Genomic DNA, 17,605 nt, shown 5'->3' with positions numbered 1-17,605 from the left:
TTAATCTTCCTTAGTATTGAGAATTACTCTTTTAATAAGTATGTCTGAAAAGTCAGATGACAGATTTAGTATCCAACTAAATCTCTAAGTGTCACAGTTGCTATTTTCTACTTCATACCTGCAATCTGCATTGTAGGACTGACAGGTTTTGCAGGTTTTTCTAATACTCTATGACCAATATAGACGGTATTAAAACCTGAAATATCCCAGATTCAGGAGGAAATTTTAATTTGTGGTTTAGCCTGATAGCATAAAGCTATATAACTTATTAAAATAGTTCTGTTAACGTACCGGGCAATGACTCTCTTTTGTTTGGCATCTTAATGTAAAGTCTATTTTGCTGTCTGATACCTAAGAGAGTGAATGTATCTGCCTTACAAAAGCTTTGGCTTTTAGATAGGACTCCTTAGTGATTGACTCCAACAGCTCCCAAGGTGTATCCTGTCTATCACAGAAATAAAAATCAACCCTTCAGTGTTTCAGCACTATATATACCTATTAAGGACTGCACCTTAGAATTTGTTTTTAAATGCTATTTAAGAGCTTTCACCTACTTGAAATTTCTTTTAAAATCATTCTTATCTCTATTGCTCTGTAAATGGAAAACAACAAAGTCATTATATTTGTGATTCTACAAGTGAGTAGACTGTTGTCTCTTTTTTCAGACTGTTGTGATTTTGTTAGTAAATTCTCTTCCTTCTTTGCACTCTTATTCAGGTTACCTGGAAGACTTCATATACCATTAAAAATGGGCTATTGGCTTAACAGTTAGACTCAAGCCTATGCGTAGGACACCAGCCCTCTCCCACCTTACCCTCCATTTCTTCCAGTGAGAAATTATTTTTCAAGTTTTTTGTTTGTTCTTCTCTTGCTTAAGGAGAAGACTGTCCCCAGTGGATGGTTCCTATCACAATCTCTACTAGTGAAGATCCCAACCATGCCAAACTGAAAATTCTAATGGACAAGCCAGAGATGAATGTGGTTTTGAAAAATGTCAAACCAGACCAGTGGGTGAAGGTGAGTTCAGAAATGGCATGGCCATTTTTATCTTACCTAAATTGATTTATTTTTCTCACTTCCTTTATACATTTTATGGCTGGCTCTAAATTCTACTGTTTCAGTTTAGACTAGGACTTACAAAGAAAAAGCATTTCTAAACTTTTCTGTGTGAAATTTAGGGCCAATTTTCAAATAGTATTGTCTAGATATTTGCCTTTATGTCAGGTAAGAGAGTGGTAGATAAGTAGATAAAAAAGGATAGGATTAAAGAGAAAAAAAAAAGTAGATTATGTCTAAAGTCGTATTAACCAAAACATTTGTAATCTTGCAACTTCAAACTGCCCTGTCATCGTAATGACATGTTGACTTCAATGATGTGTTGTCATCACATGTGTACAACTATAATCAAGTGAGATCAGACATATAATAATCAGTTTGTGTCACTGAAATGTGAAATTCCTTTAGCTGGTGTTTTAAAACCATTTCACAGAAATAACAGTCATTAAATATTATTTTTCATTATTCTGTACTCTGTACCTTTCATAATGAAAGTATCTACCACAAACTTTTCTCCCAATTATAGTTTCCTAATAGGAATTATACATTGTCTCAGACTTCTGTGCTTTTCTTTCTTTCTTTCTTTCTTCCTTTCTTTCTTTCTTTCTTTCTTTCTTTCTTCCTTCCTTCCTTCCTTCCTTCCTTCCTTCCTTCCTTCCTTCCTTCCTTCCTTCCCTCCCTCCCTCCCTCCCTCCCTCCCTCCCTCCCTCCCTCCCTCCCTCCCTCCCTCCCTTCCTTCCTTCCTTCCTTCCTTCTTCCCTTCCCTCCCTTCCCTTCCTTCTTCCCTTCCCTCCCTTCCCTTCCTTCTTCCCTCCCTCCCTTCCCTTCCTTCTTTCCTCCCTCCCTTCCCTTCCTTCTTTCCTCCCTTCCCTTCCTTCTTCCCTCCCTTCCTTCCCTTCCTTCTTTCCTCCCTCCCTCCCTCCCTTTCTTGTGAGGAAGATCGGCCCTGAGCTAACATCTGCCAATCCTCCTCTTTTTGCTGAGGAAGACTGGCCCTGGGCTAACATCCATGCCCATCTTCCTCCACTTTATATGGGACGCCGCCACAGCATGGCTTGACAAGCAGTGTGTCGGTGCGCACCTGGGATCCAAACCGGCGAACCCTGGGCCACCGCAACGGAGCGTGCGCACTTAACTGCTTGCCCCACCAGGCCAGCCCCTGTGCTTTTCTGAAAAGAGCCATTTCTCCCTCTGTTTTAATTTTTAAAATATACTTGGTGGAATACTATATTAGCATTTGAAATTATAATCTGGAAGATTATGTGGCAATATGAAAATTTTCTTATAAATGAGAAAAAAGTTATATGTGATTGTATGATTGTAATTAGGTAAAGGTGTTATTCCTACAGTAAAAGCTAAAGGAAAATAAAATAAAGTTGTATTAGTATTTTGAGGTGATTTTTAAATATTTGTATAAAAAGAGTAAAACATTTATATCTTATACTACTATTTTACCATTAAAATATTTTGTATATAAATATTTTCCAACATAGTTTTGACTGTTGGTAAATAGCCTATAGAGAATAATGACAGTCAATGATTACCTCACTTCAAAAATCATAAGAAATTGCCTTTTAAGTCCATGTAATTCTTTAAAATCTGGGATGTGACAATTGTTATTCTATTGAGGCTCTGGCTCAATAGATCAATGTTTGTAGAGGCTTAGTCTTCCTCAGAGATTCCACTGTCCAAGTGTTTTTATATATAGTAAATATTTTCTGTAAACTTTAAACTATCTACTGAGTTAGAAATAGAAACTTATTCACATTATTTCCTCCCTCCCTGCCATGTTCATCCTACTGTCCCTCACTTTGGCCTCCACTATGTCAAGTTTCTGTTTTCTTTTATCTCTGTATTCATCTTTGACAACTGATTTCTGTCTTTATGTGTTGTTTCATTTTAATCCCTGTCTATTTAATCCCTGATTGAGTATATATGATCTCTATTGTTTTTCATCTAGATATACTAAAACCAGAACTCCTTTCACACCTATAAAAGATTAATTTAAAAAATAAATACAACTGTTTAATAATACGTACTGGATATCTTTTCAGTTAAACCTGGGAACAGTTGGGTTTTATCGGACTCAGTACAGCCCGGCCATGCTGGAAAGTTTATTACCAGGCATTCGTGACCTTTCTCTGCCCCCTGTGGATCGACTTGGATTACAGAATGACCTCTTCTCCTTGGTGAGCTTCTTTCAAGTAGTATGATGGATTTTGTTGATTAAAGGATTTTGTTTTTCCTGGAGTGTTTGACTGAAACATAATTAGAAGAATATAGTTCTTCCTGAAGGTTGAACGCCTTTGGGTCTAGAGCAAATGACTAATTATTAATTAACTGGACAAGATTAGACCGATATAATTTAGCAGAAACAAATCCCATTTCACTACTCCTAAGCCAGCTTTTTGCAATTATACTTAAACTATCCTTTGTAAGGCAAAAATTCTTTTCAATAGAAATAGATATGAGCCTTGAAGAAATTTCCCTACTGATGTGGTTTTTTAAAAATAATTAATTCAGAGTGATTTATATTTTTCTAAAAAAGTGATTATATTTTGCTGGGAAAGTCTAGAATTTTTTAACATTCTGTTATTACTCAAATTATAATAGCCCATTAGCTTTAGAATTATACTTATATTTGGCTTTGTTCCATAAAAGATTTAAAGCAGCAATTAGTAGTAGTATCTTTTTTTTTTTTTTTTCTGAGGAAGATCAGCCCTGAGCTAACATCCGTGCTAATCCTCCTCTTGCAATTTGCTGAGGAAGACCGGCTCTGAGCTAACATCTATTGCCAATCCTCCTCCTTTTTTTTTTTTTCCCCCCAAAGCCCCAGTAGATAGTTGTATGTGATAGTTGCACGTCCTTCTAGTTGCTATATGTGGGATGCGGCCTCAGCATGGCCGGAGAAGTGGTGCGTCGGTGCGCACCCGGGATCCAAACCCCGGGCAGCCAGCAGCGGAGCGCGCGCACTTAACCGCTAAGCCACCGGGCCGGCCCAGTAGTAGTATCTTTATAACTCCAACATAGGTTAGATAATTTCTAGATGTCTTTGACTGTGATAAAATTGTCAGATTCCTCCCAGTGTTCCTTTAAATTGGACTTGAAATTTTCCCTCCCCTCTGCAGTAACTGGTTTTGGATTCCTCCTTTGTATAAACACAGATTAGCATTGATGCACAAAACCTCACATCTGCTGATCTCATTGCTGAGAGAGACCTGTCCCAGGAGAGTGGTGTGTTTGTGCAGTTGGCTGCTGTAACAGAAGTTCTTTTTCCTAACTCTATTAGTTAATCCTGAAAGGACTCTGAATTTGTAGTGCCTTCCAGTTTGCATTCTTTTAGAAATGAGTAAAGGACAGGCTGAAGTTGACACAGTTTGCGGGTCCAGTTTTGAAAGAGCCTCTGTCAAAAACCAAAGGCCCAACTATTTCTGCAGCTTTTCTGAAAGTATGAAAATTTTCAAAAGAAAAACAAAGCCAGGGCCCCAGAAACTGGATAGAAATAGGAACTTAACTGCTTTCTTTCTTTCTTTTTTTTTTTTGTTCTTTTCAAATTGGAGGAATTTTAGCATATTTTTTTAAAGTGGCTCTTTTATAAATAGCAAAAAAGTAAATAAGATGTTGTCATGGTAGGATTTTTATTCTGTAAAATTCTATAGTGTTCTGAGCTTATATAATCCCATTTCCTCTAAACCAAAGAGATTACTAACTAGCAGTAGATAATGTCAAAAATGCATGCTTGTGTTTTTTGTTTTGTTTTTGTTTGAAGACTAGATTAATTTATGTTTTTTCCCATCCCAGGCTCGAGCTGGAATCATTAGCACTGTAGAGGTTCTAAAAGTCATGGAGGCTTTTGTGAATGAGCCCAATTATACTGTATGGAGCGACCTGAGCTGTAACCTGGGGATTCTCTCAACTCTCTTGTCCCACACAGACTTCTATGAGGAAATCCAGGAGTTTGTGAAAGATGTCTTTTCACCTATAGGGGAGAGACTGGGCTGGGACCCCAAACCTGGAGAAGGTAATGGATGTACTGCAGGGGCAGATAATTGATCAGAAATTGGTCCTTTTTCCTCAGCTGTGGTTAACAATATCAATAGCATCATCTTTGTATCTGCTGGGTGTTACTGTGTATTCTCCTGGCCAGAAATTAAAACTTAGGTCTTTGAAGCCTACTGGTGAAGTTACGTGGTCACCAACATAAAACCAGTGGAGGTTATGTGTATTCATTGTGAAACATGATTTGTGCACAAGGCAAATGGTGGAAATAAAAGTCTTTTACAGAGTTCCAAAGGCCCATTTATAGCAAGAAAAGCTAATAGGAATTTTGGATTATTTTATTTATTATTACCAAAAACACCAGGCACCTTATGTATAACTTGTAAAGGTGCTAAGAGAGACAGGGGCCAGCTTTCTGAATTAGGAAGTTATTGTTTTCTACCATCTGCTATAACTAAATGTGGTATTTCCTCCTGATCATTCTTGATCTGGACTTCTTTTGCAATGAGAACAATAGTAACAGTTACTAGAGTTCTCTGTCTTTCTTCATTGATTCAATAAATATTTATGCACCTAGTAAATGCCAGGTACTATTCTAGGAGCTGGTGGTACAGCAGTAAACAAAACGTTGCCCTGTGTGGCTTACATTCTAGTGGAAGACATGGCAAACAATTAAATATATGATATTTTAGGTGGCAGCAAGTACCATGAAGAAAAATAAAGTTAGGTAAGGTAGATAAGGAGTAGTAGGCCACTATTTTATAGAGAGCGGTTAGGGAAGCAGTCACTAGTGAGGTGGTATTTGAGCATGAGCAGAGGCCTGACAGAGAGAGCTGTGAGGATATTCAGGGGGAAAATGGTCCAGACAGGGAACAGCAAGCACAAAAGACCTGAGGCAAGAGCGTGCTTGTGGTGTTGAAGAAAAAACAAGGAGGCTAGTAAGGTCAGGACAGAGTCAGGGCAGAGTGAGTGAGGGAGAGGGGGAGTGGGAAGCAGATCAGCTCCTATAGGACCTGTGGCGGACGTAGTAAGAAGTTTTTGACTTTCGCATTTAGTGATATGAGAAACTAATTTGAGAATTGGAAGCAGGGGAACATGACTTGATTTACTTGGCTGTGTGAAAAACAGACTAGACTGGAGAGGCAAGAGAGGAAGCGAGGAGACAAGTTACAAAGCTGTTTCAGTGATCCAGTTGAGGTGCTGGTTGCAACTAGCACTTGTAGGTAGTAAATTCTGTGTATGTTTTGAAGGTAGAACTGAAAATATTTGGTGGTGCACTGACTGTGCAGTGGAGAGGGAAGAGAGGAATCATCAAATTTTGGCCTGAAGAACTGAAAGAATGAAGTTGCCATATACAGGGATGGGGAGACTGTCACAGAAGCAGGTTTGGGTGCAAAAGGGTATCAGGAGTTTGGTTTTGGATGTGTTAAATTTGACATCCAAGTGGAGAGTATCGTGCCTGGAGGTCCAGGCTGAATGAATACATTTAGTGTGATTGGACCCCAGGACAGTCCAGGTTTTAGAGGTCAGGTAGAAGAGGAGGAGTCAGCAAGAGAGCCTGACTGGCCAGTAAGGGCAGAGTCAGGAGGGAGAAGGGTGTCCCAGGAGTCTTAAAGAAGGAGTGCGGAGGGAGAGTGATCAGCTGTGACAAATGCTGCTCTAAGTCAGGCAAAATGATGAGGGAGACTTGATGATTGCATTTGGCAAGTTCTGTGGAGTGGTTAAAACATTAGGGGTTCTCCAGAATGGGAGGAGAGGAAAAGAAGGCAGCATATTTAAACAGCTTTTTAAAGGAGTTTTGCTGAAGAGAGGATCAGAGAAAAGGGGTTAGTCTGGAGAGAGGTATGGGGTTAGGGGAGACCTTTTTTTTTTTAAAGTGGGAGATTTTATAACTTGTTTCTGTGCTGATGAAAATGATGCAGTAGTAATAGGAAAAGTCATGATGTGAAAGAGAGGGGTAATTGCTGGAGTGAAGGCTGAATCGTCGAGAGGAGTCCGGATCTGTTGCACGAGTTGGGAAGTTGGCTTTAGATAGGAACACAATCCACAGAAAGAAGACAGGAGGAAGTCTGTGGACACAGATGCAGGCAAAGTGGTTGCACTTTTCTTTTATGATGGTAATATGTGAAACTTTTGGGGATCAAAAACACCTTTATGAAATAAGAATGTCTTTAGTTTCCTAGCTTTGCAGATGGAAAAATCAAACATAGCAAAATAAAACATTGCCTTGTATCACACAACAAGTCAGTACCAGAGCCGGAATTATAAATTGATTCTTATTATAATCTTGGTGAGCGTCTAATTGTGTTATCTGTTGATCTCCTGTGGCTTTCTTAAATTTATTTTTTATTGATTTATGATTTAAATACAGCAAAATGCACAGTTTAAATGTTACAGTTCAACGACTTTTGACAAATGCCTACAACATTTCCATCACCGCAAGAGGTTTCCTCAGGCCCCTTCCTGGTCAGTCCCTGCCACACTGAGTGCCCCCCATCCATCCCCCACAGGCAAACACTATTCTGACTTCTTTCACCCTGGATTAATACTGTCTCTTCTAGAACTTTGTATAAATGGATTCATAATATATATTCTGTTCGTTTGTCTGGCTTCTCTCACTCAGTATAATGTTCTTGAGATACATCCAGATTGTTCATTTCTTTTTATTGCTGAGTAATATTTCATTGTATGACTATACCACAACTTATTTATCCATTGTGCTGTTGCAGATTTGTGTGATAATGTTAACTTTTTTTTTGAGATACAATCAATATACCATAATATGCACCCTTGTAAAATATACGCTTCAGTCTCAGCCTTTTTTTAGTATGTTCACAAGGTTGTACAACCATCACCACCATCTAATTCCAGAACAGTTTCTTTACTCTCAAAAGAAACTTCATACACACTGGCAGTCACTCCCCATTCCCTGGCAACCCAGTGTCGGGCAACCACTAATCTGCTTTCTGTTTCATGGATTTGCCTGCTGTGGACATTGCATATGAATCATACCCTGTCTGGCCTTTTGTATCTGGCTTCTTTCACTTAGCGTAATATTTTCAAGGTTCATCTGTGTTACGGCGTGTATCAGTACCTTCATTCCTTTTTATAGCTGAATAATATTCCAGTGTATGGATGTATCACATTTTGTTTGTCAGTTGATGGATGTTTGGACTGTTTCCACTTTTTGACTATTATGAATACTGCTATGAACATTTGTATACAAATTTTTGTGTGGACATATGCTTTCATTTCTCTTGGGTATATACCTAAGAGTAGAATTGCCAGGTCATATGGCAACTCTAAATTTAACCTTTTGAGGAATTGCCAGACTGTTTTTCAAAGTGGCCGCACCATTTTACATTCCCACCAGCAATGTATGAGGGTCCTTATTTCTCCATTCCTTGCCAATACTTGTTATTGTCTTTTTTCTTCTAGCCATCTTAGTGGGTATGAAGTGGTAACTCGTTGTGGCTTCGATTTGCATTTCCCTAATGACCAATGATGTTGAACATCTTTTTATGTGCTTTTGGCCATTTGCATATCATCCATCAGATTTTGATGTTAAAAATCTAATATTTAAATTTATTACACACAGCATACTAATTCCGTATGTGGCCTTTCTCTGAATCTTGGGTCAAAACTGAATAATTTAAGCCTGTCTCTTTCACATGTAATCCTTAGCAGTATAATTACCTAGATGGAGGGAACATTTAGTAAATTCAGATAGTTGGCATTTGTGACTATAGACAAAGTCAGCAAATTTATTTGCTTGTCTAGTCTGTTTAGCACTTCATTTCACTCATGATTTGATAAATTTATATCAAGTATTCTCTCAAGAACTAACGTAATTGATTGTGTTTGTTCAAGATTGTTGACACGATATAAGTTATATCTAAGTGGCATATTTGTAAAAATAGGCTTTTTATATTTGTAAAAATAGTCTTTTTAAGTAGTTCTGTGTCTCTTTTACTTCTCAATCAGGTCATCTAGATGCACTCCTGAGGGGCTTGGTTCTGGGCAAACTAGGAAAAGCAGGACATAAGCCAACATTAGAAGAAGCCCGCCGTCGGTTTAAGGACCATGTGGAAGGGAAACAGATCCTCTCCGCTGATCTGAGGAGTCCTGTAGGTTTTCATAGTAAATTACCTTGATTTCTAGGTGACTGCATCATTCTGGGTCGTGTGGAACCTACTTTGTAGTGACCCAAAGTGATCTAAGTACTGACCTACAAGTCGTGTCTGACTCTATTTTAATATATGCCATTTAGTTGGTTTATAGCCAGCTTCTCTTTTGTTTTAAGTTTCTCAGTCTGCACGGTGGCGCTGAATGGTGATTATCAGTGCACATTCCCCCGAGAGAGCTGGTGTGCTCTGCTGTTACTTAGTACATGCTGTCTACCTTTCTGGTTGTTCGTGTGGGCTCTTGGCTCATTGCCACGATTTGTATGTAACATCCACACGCAGCTATTTACAATTTTTTTTATTTTCTTTCTGTCTTTTCTTAATATTAGAATATTTAGAACAAGAAACATTTAGTCAGATGTCTTCTTTTTTGTTCCTACATTCTCTTGTAGGTCTATCTGACTGTTTTGAAGCATGGTGATGGCACTACCTTAGAAATTATGCTAAAGGTGAGTAAATTGGAAAGGGCTCTCATTTTCTGCTTTTGAACTTCTATTGACACAGAGTATGAGCTTTACGTGGTTAAAAGAAGTCCTGGCAAAAGAAATATATGCTGATGTGCATATTGCAAACATGCAAATATTAAGAAACTATGGGAGAAATTGTTCACGAATACTACTATGATGCCAAAAATAATCTAATTTTTTTCACTTTGTTTTACTCAAAAGTTTATGCATCTTAATTCTTAACACTGACATGGTCGTTTTGATTAACAAGTCAAGTTCTTAAAAATTTCCTCTTCAATGTAAATTTACTTGGAGTTCTCCCTATCTTAAACAAAAAGTTTGTTTCTGTGCTTAGAAAAGGGATAGATGATCAAGTGTCTCAAGGATTTGAGCTATGCCAGTGTCCCTTATGAATGGATAGGAAATTAATTCACCTACCTGCATAGCCCCTGTAGTTTTCCCAGGATGATTGGCATATAATTAAACTCTGGCTTAGAAAAAATATAGGTAAAACTTTCCATGTCCTTATCATGGCAGTGATCTGTCTGAGAGTCCTCGTACCGTGAAACATGAGCTGTTTCCATCCCTGTCCATGCAGTTATCAGCCTAAGAAATAACTTGACTATACTGGTTGCATTAGAGGTGGAGGGAGCTAAATCTACTTATTACCATCAAATAAAATGTGCAAAATATACCTAAATACTCAAATCATCTATCAGACCTATGAAGCCCATTCATTAAAAGATCCACACTTAGGGGGATAAACGGAATAGGAATGAGATGTGCTTTACTACTTTCACCTTTAATGAATTAAGAACTCTTTTCTGATCCCATGTGGGTCAGAATTGCAAATCTAATTTCTAGTATTTTAGTTTTAAACAAATCTTATTTAAATAATTAGAATGTTTTGAAAAATGTAAACTTTATTTGTTAAGAAACTACATCTCAAAATATACTGCTTTATTTACCCATCTTGTACAAGAGTTTCCTTTCTAATAATATAAAAATTATACTTTGGGGGGCCGGCCTTGTGGTATACTAGTTAAGTTTGGCACACTGTGCTTCGGCAGCCCAGGTTCATGGGTTTGGATCCCAGGCACGGACCTACAACACTTATCAAGCCATGCTGTGGCAGCAACCCACATACAAAATAGAGGAAGATTGGCACAAATATTAGCTCAGGGCCAATCTTCCTCACATACACAAAAAAATAATAATTGTACTTTGAGTTTACCTTTCAACTAAATGATACGAAGGTCCCTTCTCATTCTTAATATCTGTGAACCTGTGCACTATAGATCATGTATTTATTTGCATATGAAATGAGATATTTTGTATTTCTTGTCTGTTCCATAAAGGTATGGGACAAAATAGGGGTTCAGAAAATTTCATGACAGATACCTTGACATTTTCATGTCATGGCATACTTTTAAGAATTTTTACCAGTGTGTATAGTTAATAAGAGTTTGCATTTGTTTAACACAAGGGAGCTCATGATAATTCAGCTTTCCTATGGAAAGAGCTCTAATGAAAGCAGAATCAGGGTTCTTCAAGAAACCGGTTGGTGAGAGATGAGGGTTGTTTTCTGTTGGTAATTTAGGAATAATGAGGCAGGATAAAAAAATGTAAGTCAAAGTATATTTGAAATGTGGTGTTATGCTGCCATCTAGTGGATTAGTATAATAACAGGTTCTCCTTGGAGAAAAAATAGTTCCTGAAAGCCGTAGTTCAGACTTTGAGTATTGGAGCTGAAAAGGACCTTAGAAATCATCTGTCCACCTCACTCATTTTACAGATGGGGAAACTGAGACCGGAGAGGTTAAGGACTTAGTCAAGATCACACAGCTAGTTAGAGGCAAAACTGGGACTAGAACCCAGGTCTCCTGACTTCCTATCTATTTTACCACACTGCTGCTCAAAAGAGTCCAAAGGAAAGGAAGAGGAAACTGGGAGCTGTGATGGGGTCTCCAGACACTGGTCAGTGTTAAATCTTCAGGGGGAAACAAGATCAAGAGAGTCTGTAAATTGTCTTAGAGAGGTATCTCAGATACATTTGTAGTTTTAATTTTTAAAGAAATGTAGTAATATTTTGTTTCTGATTATGAGAAAAGACTTTGTATATTCACTATGGAAGATTTAGAGACTAGACAAGTATAAAGAAGAAAATCACTTACCTGTAATAAAAAAAAAAAGCAGGTCACAAAAATAGCATGTATATGATCTTATTCCTGATTTGGTAATGTATATATATAGTAATAATTTAATTTTTTCTTTATGCTTCTCTATTTTCCTAATATTCTGCATTCAGCATGTGCTGCTTTTGCAGTTAAAAAATGTGATGATGTATAATCCCACTGATCAGACACCATCATTAATTAATGTTAACATTTTGATGTGTTTTCAGGATTTTTTCTCCTTCGCATTAAATTTTTAAAAATTTAGAATCATTTTGCTTTGTTTCTCTACTTTTTTTCACTTAATATATCAAGAGCATGTTTATGTCATCAAATATTCTTAAAATGTTACTTTCAGTAATGCATCTTATATATTTTTTACTCTTATAAAATGAAACTGATGATCCTCAGTGGTATTAATAATGATTAGTTTGTTCATCTAATATAGAACATTAGTCAGATATCAGTGATATAAAGAATTTGGCCATGACAGGTTTACCCTTTAGATCTTGAGCAGTTTAAACTGCTCAGAACTGATAACAAGCCATTCATATAGTGAGCACTTACATCTAGTGACTTATTATAATGGCATATGACAAATTTAGTGCCCAAACATCTTGAAAAGTGTTATCTTTTGTTAATTTCATACCCTGTAATCTTAGCCAATGAGAAGGTAGAGCAAAAGTTTCACTTTATTGGGGGAGAAGCTCATATAGCATATGCCAAAACTTCCAGGGAAGTGTTAACTTATCTCTGTCTTTATTTTTTCGCTATAGCTTCACAAACAAGCAGATATGCAGGAAGAGAAAAACCGAATTGAAAGAGTCCTTGGGGCTACTCCTTTGCCTGAATTGGTTCAAAAAGTCCTCACATTTGCACTTTCAGTAAGTCACAACGAAAACTGCTTTTAGAGAGAATTGTTACCCACTGATCTGTGGCAAGTGTCTTTGATTCAGTATCCTCTTGATCTGCCTTAACCCTAGGCTAGGGCTTCCTCTTAGTCTGGGAAAACTGGGAATGAGCTTTTGTTAGTGACCTCTGTATCTCCCTCTAGTGGTGAGAATCAGAATAGTTGGGAGAGGAAATAACTGGAAAGTGGACTTATCCATGGGCCTACTTTCTGTCTCTTGCGTTCCTTACCCTGTAGGAGCTCAAGCAAGTATCTGTTGAACAGCTTGTTTGTACCTGTCTCAATGCCTCGTTCTCAGTTTGGCTGGTCATTAGGTTAAACATTCTCCTCTTTGCTGGAAGCTTCTGGTGCAAGTTATTCCTAAAACAAGGAATGCGTGTCTTCAGTGTGATTACTTGGGTACCTCAACAGCATTTGCCCTTCTGGCACCAGAAGATGTTTTGGATACAGTAACTCTTAGCTCTCTCTCTTTTTTTAGGAAGAGGTACGTCCACAGGACACTGTATCAGTAATTGGTGGAGTGGCTGGAGGCAGCAAGCATGGAAGGAAGGCTGCTTGGAAATTTATAAAGGACAACTGGGAAGAACTTTATAATCGATACCAGGGAGGATTCTTAATATCCAGACTAATAAAGGTATGTGAAGATTTTTATTTTGAGGAGGTTGCTTATCATGGATATTATTGAGAGACATTTATTGAATTTCCTTAAATAGTTATTAGTTTTATTAAAGGGCTTCTCCATCATCCATCCTGCACCCCTTAAATTAAACTGCAGTTGGGAAAGAAAAATGATTTGTTTTTAGGGTAGTTTGTTCCTAGCCTCTGTTAGTTGCACTTATATTTAAACCATTGTTTTTTCAGCTATCAGTTGAGGGATTTGCAGTTGATAAAATGGCTGGAGAGGTTAAGGTAAGAAAAGTACTGTTTACTTTTCCCTTGTCAATCTAGTAAGTAAAAACACTAACTAACCAAATTGTAATCATAGAGTGTTGGGGTAATGTTATACTTTCATGTCTCCTTGTTTTTGCTTGGAGAAAGACAGCTTAGGTTACATCCTTAATGTCTGAAGAGTTTAGAGTTGGAATCATCTTTGAGGGCATTGAAATATGGTTGAAAGAATGTGGCACTTGGAGTCAATCAACCTGGGTCTAAATCTGTGCTCCGTCTTGTGTTAGCTTTGTGACTTCAAGCAGGTTTTTAACCCCTATGAGCCTTTCTCTCCTTCAGTACAATGGGGTAATGATAAGATTATTATTTAGATTAAGTACATAGAGGGGCTGGAACAGAGTAGGTCCTTGAAATTCCTTCTTTTTCCCTTTCTAATGACTTTCATAGGTCTGTTGTATGCACAGTGAGACAAGATGACCATGTAGGGACCCTCCTGTTAGCCCTTACAAAGGCTGATAATCACTGATAATCTAGTGTGGACTTAGACCTGGCAAAGTTCAGCATTTGGGGCACAAATCTACACTGATTAGGAAAATCTTAACTTCAGGCCTTCCATTGCATTTAATGGCAAAGTATTTTTAAAGTGTCACTTTCACCTTCATCTTCTTAAATGCAAGTGGGTTATCGGGTGTGAATTTGGAAGTTCTGAGAGCTATAATGTTTGGTTCACTCTGTGAGCCATTGTTAGGAATAAGATTTTAAGATTTCAGATCTTGAGAAAACAGTGAAAGATTTGATCTCTGCCTTCATTTAGTTTATATTGTATATTGTATCATGTAAATAATTACTTTATTGTAAAGGTAATAACTACTCTGAAGGAGAAATACATATAATGGGTTTGGAGGGGAGGGCAGTGGCCAGGCTGAGGCTGGTGAGCTAGGTAGAGGCCAGACTGAGGAGGGCCTTGGAGGCCACATTAAAATTTTCTTAAGAATGGAAAGCCCTTGATTGGCTTGTAAACAAAGGAGTGGCTTGAACTCATTTGTATTATAAACATTTCCCTCTGGCTGCAGTGTGGAAAATAATTTGGAATGGAGAAGAGAGGATGTTGGGAAGCCAACTCTGGCGCGAGAATGGTAGAGCAGCTTGGAGCAGATGGAGGGGTGAGAGGGGTGCGGGGCCCTGACTGTGTTGATCTTGATCAACAAATACTTACTGAGCAGCTTCGCCGTGTTGTGAACATGTCTGGGGAGGAGGAAGGAAGAGTCCAGGATAGTTTCCAGGTTTCTTGTATGTAAATCGTGGTGCTGTTTGTTGAGATGGAAGGAGAGGAAGTCTTGCATCTTACTGAGGGCTTAAGAACGCCATGATCAGGAGTCCCGGAGCAGGAGCCATTGCCGTCTGTGTAAATAAGGTTATTGACTTCTGAAAGGTCTAGGCTTATTCTGATGAATTAGTTATGCTCTCTTTTACACCTGTGGTGACTAGTTCAAAGGAAAGACCCTCATCCTTTTGCTGGTTGGTATTTAAGAGTTGCTTTGTTTCCTGTGAAACCAGTTATACTTCATTAGAAAATGGTTTATTCAGCCTTTAGTCAATAAGCATTGTGATAAAACTATTTCTGAGTTGTTATTATATGAAAAATTTGAGTTTGTGGAGTATTGAATTATTAGGGTATAGCAGCAATTTAAGCTTCTTAGTTTTATCATCCCTTACAAATTAAGTACTCTGTGCCAAGTATTATGCTGTTTATATGGGCTGTCTCTTTAATCTTCTGGAGTAAATATTTCTCATATGAAAATATCTCATATCTCATGAGAAAACAGACTTAGAGCAGTTAATTTACTCAAAGTCACAAGTTAGTACATGACCGAGCCTAGATTCAAGTTCCAAACCTAATTCCAAAGCCTAGATTAAGCACTGCACGATGAACCTAAAAGAAAGGCCGTAGGTTCTCTTTACTATTAACTTTTGATTAGGTTTTAAGCATATAATATTTGGGGGAGAATTCCTGTGTGCAGGTCCAAGGAGCTGCTTGTTCTTTGAGCCTAGGGGTGGCAGTAGGAAATTTCCACGAGTGAACCTTATGAATCCCTTACACACCAGTGGGTGTTTTCTTCATAACCTGTGATATTAACTTCTTGCTATTGCTAGTAACGATCCTACATTTCGGGTTGTTTTATACCAGGCTTTCTTCGAGAGTCACCCAGCTCCTTCAGCTGAGCGTACCATCCAGCAGTGTTGTGAAAATATCCTGCTGAATGCTGCTTGGCTAAAGCGAGATGCTGAGAGCATCCACCAGTACCTCCTTCAGCGTAAGGCCTCACCACCCACAGCGTGAACCCTGAGCGTGCCGCCACTGCGGTTCTGCCGCTTCGCTGCAGGGATGAGGTGGAGCTACCGAACAGCTGATTCATATGCCAAGAATTTGGAGTCTTCTTTCAAACCAGTGGGGGTTGGACAATGAATGTAGTTAACTGGTTCCTGCTCACACTTCAGAATTAAATGCTATTGAAAAAGGAAAATCAGCAATTCAGCAAAAAAATAAAAATAAAAAATAAAAATGTAAATATGATAGTAATAAAATAGAGCATAACGAAACTGTGAAACTTCCTGAAGCCTTGTCAGTGGTTAAAAGTATTTAACACTCTCCCGTAATGACAGATGTTCTGTTTTTATAACCTACCAAAAGGAAACTAGAGGCTTCTGGGTGAAGAGCATTTTTGTGAAGTGGGTTCTCCAAGCAGCCTACAAGCCAAGGGTAGTGTCCATTGCTGGGAATGGTTAAACATGGAAGGCTGATAGCTGTATAACATAGAGTCTGTGCATAATTCCAAGTGGGTTGTTTTTTTTTTTGGCATGGGGACTGATCAGGAAGATATATTTTCCTGCATAACTCAATCTGAACCAAGGATTGTAGTTTTCCTCCTTGCCTTCCCTTTTGTGTGACCCCCTTGGCCAAAAAAAAAAAGTAAAAAAATTAAAAAAACCACCTATCCTGGTCTGGGTTTTTTCCTCCCCTTAGTTCCACCCCCAACCCCCACCCCCGATGTCCTTCTTAGAGATAAAGAAATAATAAGGAAACATCTTCTATAGCCACATTAAATAAGAGAAACTGATATACATTATTTTTTCTTTCTTTTTTAAGATGACTTTTAAGAACCCTGAAATGCATAAAGATGAGACAATAGAAATGGAAAGGTTTTCAACCAGGCCTCTCTGAAGGAGCTATTCTGCTGAAAATGGTCTTAGTTGTCTGACAGGCCAACTATGGAACCTCTGTATGAAGTATCAACACTGGCTTCTCCTGGTTCATTTTGGGCATGTAGGGAGTCAGTGGTCACTGCTGCAGGGCCTAGATGTTAGCGGTAACTGGCGACAAAACAACCAAGACTATAAGCCTGTGTGTGCCACTCTCTGCTTCAACAGTGTATCCTATTAACAAGCCTCACCTGCCCAATCCTGGGAGTTTTAACTCAACATCTCACTGCTCTCTTCTCTCCCTACCTTTTTTCTTTCTTTTTCCTTTTATTTTTCTTTAAAAAATATTTTTGTGTGTAATTAACAGGAATTCATATTTGGTGTGGCTTAACTGTATTTCAGAAGGTCATCAGATTGTGAGACTGCTTCCTTGAAACATTTTTGTGCTATTGTTTTAAAAAAATAATAATTAAAAAACAGTTGGCGTTAATAAAAATGTCAATGTGAAATTGATGTCCTGATTTCTTTTATTCTCTTTGATAAACTAAAAACTTTCCCGTCATTCAGTAGGATTATAAGAAGTTTTACTACCATAAGATTTTTTTGAGTCGAAGAAAATTCAGCTCCTGAATTCCTAATGAATGGTACCTAATGAATGGTACAGAAAAATCCTAAGATTTCCTTCTAAATTAGTTCTGGCTTCTCAGAAATCTCTTAGAGCTCCTCTGAATCAGTATTCAAGAGTTA

The 17,605-nt window shown here is 38.1% G+C and overlaps 1 protein-coding gene across 1 annotated transcript in view; it reads left to right on the top strand.

Annotated features, from left to right (window-relative positions):
• The window catches only part of NPEPPS (aminopeptidase puromycin sensitive), an 86,856-nt gene extending 69,489 nt beyond the window's left edge, over positions 1-17,367 (top strand). The window contains exons 15-23 of the mRNA XM_087441056.1: positions 878-1,017; positions 3,111-3,245; positions 4,858-5,077; positions 9,040-9,182; positions 9,632-9,688; positions 12,636-12,743; positions 13,248-13,403; positions 13,631-13,678; positions 15,846-17,367. Of these exons, the coding sequence (XP_087297182.1) occupies positions 878-1,017; positions 3,111-3,245; positions 4,858-5,077; positions 9,040-9,182; positions 9,632-9,688; positions 12,636-12,743; positions 13,248-13,403; positions 13,631-13,678; positions 15,846-15,998 (1,160 nt within the window). The 3' untranslated portion in view covers positions 15,999-17,367. The remainder of the gene's footprint in view (positions 1-877; positions 1,018-3,110; positions 3,246-4,857; positions 5,078-9,039; positions 9,183-9,631; positions 9,689-12,635; positions 12,744-13,247; positions 13,404-13,630; positions 13,679-15,845) is intronic.
• Positions 17,368-17,605: the final 238 nt, after the last annotated feature.

The sequence above is a fragment of the Ceratotherium simum genome, chromosome 16, assembly GCF_057802395.1.
Source record: "Ceratotherium simum simum isolate JZ-2026a chromosome 16, ASM5780239v1, whole genome shotgun sequence".
Lineage (NCBI taxonomy): Eukaryota > Metazoa > Chordata > Mammalia > Perissodactyla > Rhinocerotidae > Ceratotherium > Ceratotherium simum.
The sequence above is the reverse complement of the archived record's forward strand: the minus strand, read 5'-3'. Positions and strand labels throughout refer to the sequence as shown.